The sequence below is a fragment of the Callithrix jacchus genome, chromosome 19 (assembly GCF_049354715.1).
Source record: "Callithrix jacchus isolate 240 chromosome 19, calJac240_pri, whole genome shotgun sequence".
Taxonomy (NCBI): domain Eukaryota; kingdom Metazoa; phylum Chordata; class Mammalia; order Primates; family Cebidae; genus Callithrix; species Callithrix jacchus.
In genome coordinates this window covers 39173212-39179211 of record NC_133520.1, presented here as the reverse complement: position 1 = coordinate 39179211, position 6000 = coordinate 39173212, and the positions used below count along the sequence as shown (strand labels likewise).

The window sequence follows — 6000 nt, the reverse complement described above, 5'->3', positions numbered from 1 at the left end:
AACAGGATCTTCTACCCATGAGGACATAAAGCTGGCCGATTAAATGACAATGTGACCCGGCCACTGCATTCTTGGTCATTTACCCTAGAGTGATGAAGACGGACAGTCACACAGTATCTTGGTCATTTACCTTAGAGCGATGAAGACAGACAGTCACACAGTAACTTGTACACCTTCACATCCGCTTTCTTTGTACTGGCCCAAAACTGGGAGTAACCCAAAATGTCCTTCGATGGATAAATGGTTACACAAACAGTGGTGCATCCATAACGTGGACTATTCCACAGCAGTAGAAAGGAATGAGCTATTGACACAGGCAGCAGCCTTCATGAATTTCCAGAGAATCATGCCAGGCACAAAACCACATATGGGATTATTCCATTTAGAGAGCGTTTCTAAAATGACGAAATTATATTAGTGCAGACAAATTGTTGGGTGCCAGGGTTAAGGAGCGTTTCCATGGGAAGAAAGAGGGCGGCTAATTTCTGTGCCTTTCTGGGCAGCAGAAGGGATTCCTGGAGATGGAAATTGTCTCTCTGGACTGTACCAGTCTTCCTGATCATCAGCGTGTACTACAGTTTTGTGAGAGGTTGGTGACGGGGCTCAGAATGCAATACCCCAAAATGTGACACTTTGGCATGCCAAGTATCTTCAGCTGAAGGAAACTCTCTCTCTGACCGTCTCCTGCCTTTCTCCCTTGAAGGAAGCCATAAGAGGATTCTCCCCCAAAAGCGGATCATAGGACCCTCATTCCAGAGGCCGACAAGAATCTCAAAAACAGGCCTTGGGAAGTTGCACCTGCTTTTTGTCAAAGCACTGACTGTACATTCTTCATCAAACCCAGGCATAAAAATATAGATACATTTGCCTGGTTTTTTTTTTTTTTTTTTTTTTGCATTTTCGTTTCCGAAGGCTCAGTTGTCACATAAAACCTTTTGTTAAATAGATGTGTCTTACGCTTTATCTTGTTAGCCTGTCTTTGAGATGGGCCATCCATGCAGTATTCATCCGTGAGTGTTGCAATGGGTGAGGAAAAGATAGGACTCCCCCTGCACCCCCGCCCTGTACATCAGCACCGTGGGAAAGTGAGTGCATGGTGCCTGTACCCTTGCTGATGTGTGGAGTGGTGTCACACTGACTCTCCTAGGTCATAAACGAGGAGGAAGGTAAAGTCGGGGCACTTTGGGGACAGAGGGAGTGAGGGCAGTCAGTTCAAGGTAGATGTTTGGATTCGTTTTCTTTTTAGAGGCAGGTTCTTGCTCTGTGGCCCAGGCTGGAGTGCAGTGGCACAATCACAGTTCACTGTAGCCGTGACCTCTGGGCTCGCCTCCCGAGTAGCTGGGACCACAGGCGCACACCACCACACCAAGCTAATTATTTTATTTTTTTGTAGACACAAGGTCTCCCTGTGTTGCCTAGGCTGGTCTTGAACTCCTGGGCTCAAATGATCCTCCTGTCTCAGCCTCCCAGTGCTGGGATTACAGGCCTGAGCCACTGCCTGGCCGATGCTTGAATTTCAATTCCAAGTGTCCTGGCCTTAGTAAGATTCCAGGGGAGGCGTCCAGCATTTGGACACTGCAGACTGGACCCATCAACATGTGGCTGTCATTGGGCCCCTGAGATGGGCTGAGAACCAGGAGGGTAGCGACTCTGTCCACACCCTGTAGCCCCAGCCCCCAGGAACGAAGCTGTCGTCCGACAACACACCCTTACCTGGGAACCCTGGGCTGCTCCTGAAGAGGGCGGCACTATGAAGAGCTGACTATGGGACTTGGGCTCTTGTTTGGGTGATTTTTTTTTTTTTTGAGATGGAGTCTCATTCTGTTGCCCAGGCTGGAGTGCAGTGGATGATCTCGGCTCACCATGACCTCCACCTCCCAGGTTCAAGTGATTCTCCTGCCTCAGCCCCCCAAGTAGCTGGGATTACAGGCACGTGCCACCATGCCCGGCTAATTTTTGTATTTTTAGTAGACACAGGGTTTCACTACGTTGGCCAAGCTGGTCTCAAACTCCTGACCTCGTGATCTACTCACCTTGGCCTCCCAAAGTGTTGGGATTACAAGCGTGACCCACTGCGCCCGGCTAGTGTTTAAATGATTAAAAGGGGCGTTTAAAACAACTGGGCCTCATCTGGGTTGCATGTTGTCAGAGCCAGGACAACTCCATCACTGGATGCCCCCATGAATGTAAGCTGGCCAGGAGTCAGCACAAACCGTTTGAGCCAAGAGGGTTCCGGCAGCCTCCTAGCCGTCTGCGCTTAGACACAGGTCTGAGGGACCTTTGCAGAGGCTTTTATGTGCGAGGGGAGAAGGCCCTGCCTGCCAGCTCCCAGGTCTCCCGGGCTGCACCTGTCTCAGCTTCCCTTTCTTTCCCACGTCAAAGGAGATGGGGGAAAGGACGCTCAGGAGCTTTGAGCGACACCCCCAGTCCTCCCGCACTCTTGGCGAGGGGCCGGGCGGGGCTCGGCCAGCACAGGCGTTGCCCCTGGAATCTGGAAAACGGGGTTGCTTTTCACAGAGGCCACGCGCCAGCGGATCGTGGCCCGCGGCTCCCGCCCTCGCTCACACGCTTTGCCCAAGAACTCTCCCTAGGGCACCGTCTGCGACGGAGAAGTTCTGGAAACCGGCGGCGGGGCGCGGGCTGGAGGCCCGCGTGGTGGAGGAGGCGAAGGCGCACGGCGGGTGGAATAAACGCGCACACGGGTGTGAAGATGGAGACGCCCTGCGGGGAAGAGCGCGCGGAGGAGCGGAGGGAGGGAGCGAACCTCGAGGACGCCATCTCCGCGGCCCGCAGGCCCAGACGTGGCCGGAAGGACCGGGCAGAGCCCCCACCGCCCCCCTCCAGAATAAAATGACGCCTGGAGACGGAGGCTCCGCGCCCGGCTGTGCGTTTTTATTGGCGCGTCTGCAGCGAGGTGGGCGGGGATAGGCGACCCTCAGCGCACCTGGGCCAGGTTGTGCCTCTTGTACAGCAGCGCCCGTCTCTTCTCACGCTCGCGCACAAAGACGCGCAGCCGCGCGGTAGGGAAGGTCACGGGCGCGGGCCGCGAACAGGCCGGTCCCTCCTCTGTCAGCCACGGGCACTGCAGGCAGCTGGACGCGCAGGGCCGGCCCCTGGGGGGGACAGAGGCTCAGCCGAGCAGCGGTAGCGGAGTGGGGAAGGGGAGAGGGAGAGGGAGAAAGAGAGGAGAGAGGAGAGGAGGAAGGGGAGGGGAGAGGGGGAGGCGAGGTGGATCGCGCCTTACCAGGGCTGGGCGCACAGCGTGCTGCGCAGGAAGGCCACGGCGCCCCCGGACAGCCCAGCGTAGCAGCGGCTCAAGCGGAGCAGCCCCTTGCGCAGGCTTCTCTGTAGGTCGCGTGCACCCTCGCTGCTCACCGGGTACTCAGCGCTCAGCCTGTGTGGGTGGTGGCGGTGCTTGGGCCCTGAGGTCACCCTCGGGCAGACCAGGGCGGAGGTGGAGGGGATGCAGGTGCACTGAGGTCATCCTCCGGTGGATGGGGGTGCAGGGGCCATGAGGTCACCCTCGGGTGGACGGGGTGCAGGGGTCCAGAGGTGGACCCCATCCTCTGGTGGATGGGGGAGCCTGCCCCGCCCACATAACAAGCCCCAGCCAAGTTGGAGGACTCACATGATGAAGGCTGTCACACCAATGGCCCAGATGTCTGTCTGCGGAACAGCCCCCTGACCCTCCAGGAGCTCTGGAGCTGGGAGGAGCACATGTGATTGGGCTCAGGTGGGGGCACAGGTGTGTGGGCCAGGTGCAAAGCTGGGTGGGTGGTGCTGGACCTGGGAGGGGTGGACCGCACTGGAGGGGAGGGTGCTTCTTGCTGCCCCCCAGGTGAGGTCCCCTAATTGCCCACACACGCACCCATGGTCTCTAGGTAGTCCTTGAACTTCTCCGAGGGCAGCACCTTCTCCTGGCTGAGGCTCTGTGCATTGCCCAGGTCCACGACCTTGAGCAGGTTGTATTCGGTGATGATAAAGTTCTCGGACCTCAGGTCCAGGTGCAGGATGCACTGGGAGTGCAGGTACTGGGTGGCGCTCAGCATCTGCCACAGGTAGTCCTTCACCTCGGATTCTGAGTAGGAGGCCCTGGTGGGGCAGACACTGCTCAGCCCAGACTTCGGGGTGGAGGCCACACCCCGTGGGCTATAAGGGGTGCTGGCTGTGCAGAGGGGCCTGGTCCCCTTGCCCCACCCCAGAGGCCTGCATCCAACAGTCCATCAGACCATGCATCGGCTCAGCCACACCAGCCCAGGCTGTCCTCACCTCTCGGCCAGGCAGGGGAGCAGCTCGGGCCCAGAGCACAGCTCCAAGATGAGCACCAGGTGCCGGGGGCTGAGGTAGGCTGCGTGCAGCTGGGCCAGGTGCGGGTGGCGCAGGCCCTTGAGGGCCTCGTATTCACGCAGCACGGCTGTCTTGTCCTTGGGCTGGTAGGGGATGATCTTGGCAGCCAGTGCCCGCCCACTGGCCTTCTCCCAGCACTGCCGAACCACACTGAATCGGCCCCTGCTCAAGGGAACAGAGGTTGGGCTGGTGGGTGGTCCCCTACCCCCCCACCATCCCCAACACTCAGAACAGCAGAAACCCAGCTCAGTGAGAAGGTAGGTGTACCCAGCAAGGGGAGTCCAAGCCCTTGCTCCACCCGCCTGTAGCCCCCAAGGCCCGTGCACCTCCGGATCTGTGTCTGGAATGCGAAGGTCTGTGTGCTGGGCAGGGGTTGGGCTGGCCGCCCCTGACTCTCCTCCTCAGAGGCTGCGGGAGGAGGGACGGGTGATTAGAGGGGGTGGAGGGGTGTCTCCATAGCCCCAGCTCTCACCACCTCTCCAGTGACCCCTTCCCAGGCACCCTGACAAGTGGGGCTTCTTTTTTTTTGAGACAGAGTTTCACTCTTGTTGCCCAGGCTGGAGTTCAATGGTGTGATTTCGGCTCACTGAAACCTCCACCTCCCAGGTTCAAGTAATTCTCCTGCCAGGGCTCCCTGAGTAGCTGGGATTACAGGCATTCGCTACCACACCGGGTTAATTTTATATTTTTAGTAGAAACGGGTTTTCTCCATGTTGGTCAGGCTGGTCTCGAACTCCTGACCTCAGGTGATCTGCCTGTTTCAGCCTCCCAAACTGGGTGAGCCACTGTGTCCCGCCAAGTGGGGCTTGTTCGAGCTCCTACACATTTCTTGTCCTGAGGTTCTGGGGGTGTGGGTACAGGGAGAGGGAGAGGGGGTACCGCAAGTAGTGAGAGCCAACCTGAGTGAGGGTGGGTGTGAGGGCTGCAGGGGGGTTTGAGAATGGACCGCCTATGGCAATCATGCCCTCTCTCCCGGTCCTAAGCCCAGGGCAGACATTACTAATCAACCCCAGCGCTCCTCCACCAAAGCTAGAGGCAGCATGGGCCGTCACTACCGATACTCAGCATGAAGCAGAATGGACTTGTGTGCTCGCCAGCAAGTGTGCAGGACTGCAGGTGAGTGAAGGGGGGCCTAGGGGGCGAGGTGGTCCCTGGAGTGTGTAGGCCTCGAATGCTAAGCCCAGGAGCAGCTCTCTCCCGGAAGGAAGTGGACGGCTATGGAGACCCTGAGCAGGCAGGAACATGTGCTGGCTCTTCAGCTGCTGTTCCCACTTCGAAAGCCCCGAGTGTGGTGTGGCTCACCCAGGTGGCTGGGCCCTCCCAGGAGGACTTGCTCCGAGGGGCTGCTGTAGGGGCCCATGCCTGCCTTGCTGACGCAGGCCGTGCGGAAGGTGTACACGCCGCCCCGGGAGAGCTTGCTGGTCAGGTAGCAGCAGTCGAAGATGTCAGAGGCCAGTGTGGTCCAGCTGCCACCTGGCCACACAGGAGCATGTGAGGGGCTGCTGAGGCCTCCACACACCATGTCAGGGCAGGTGGAAAAACCCTTCCCTGAAGCCACCCACAGAGCAGAGGCGGCCAGGCACCTCCCCAAGGGCCCCTAGTCATGGCCCTCGGGATGGGCGGCTGGAGCCTCTGGGCCCTGGGAGGCCCAGT

At 58.6% G+C, this 6000-nt stretch overlaps 1 protein-coding gene across 45 annotated transcripts in view; it reads right to left on the bottom strand.

Moving 5' to 3' along the window:
• Window positions 1–2871: 2871 nt before the first annotated feature.
• Window positions 2872–6000, bottom strand: part of OBSCN (obscurin, cytoskeletal calmodulin and titin-interacting RhoGEF) — a 165411-nt gene continuing 162282 nt past the window's right edge. For all 45 annotated transcript variants that reach the window (XM_078357091.1, XM_078357093.1, XM_078357100.1 and 42 more), the window contains 7 exons: window positions 5650–5820; window positions 4674–4755; window positions 4270–4509; window positions 3869–4092; window positions 3629–3704; window positions 3245–3394; window positions 2872–3113 (listed from right to left, as the gene is read on the bottom strand). In XM_078357091.1, coding sequence (XP_078213217.1) covers window positions 2936–3113; window positions 3245–3394; window positions 3629–3704; window positions 3869–4092; window positions 4270–4509; window positions 4674–4755; window positions 5650–5820 — 1121 coding nt within the window. In that variant the 3' untranslated portion in view covers window positions 2872–2935. The remainder of the gene's footprint in view (window positions 3114–3244; window positions 3395–3628; window positions 3705–3868; window positions 4093–4269; window positions 4510–4673; window positions 4756–5649; window positions 5821–6000) is intronic.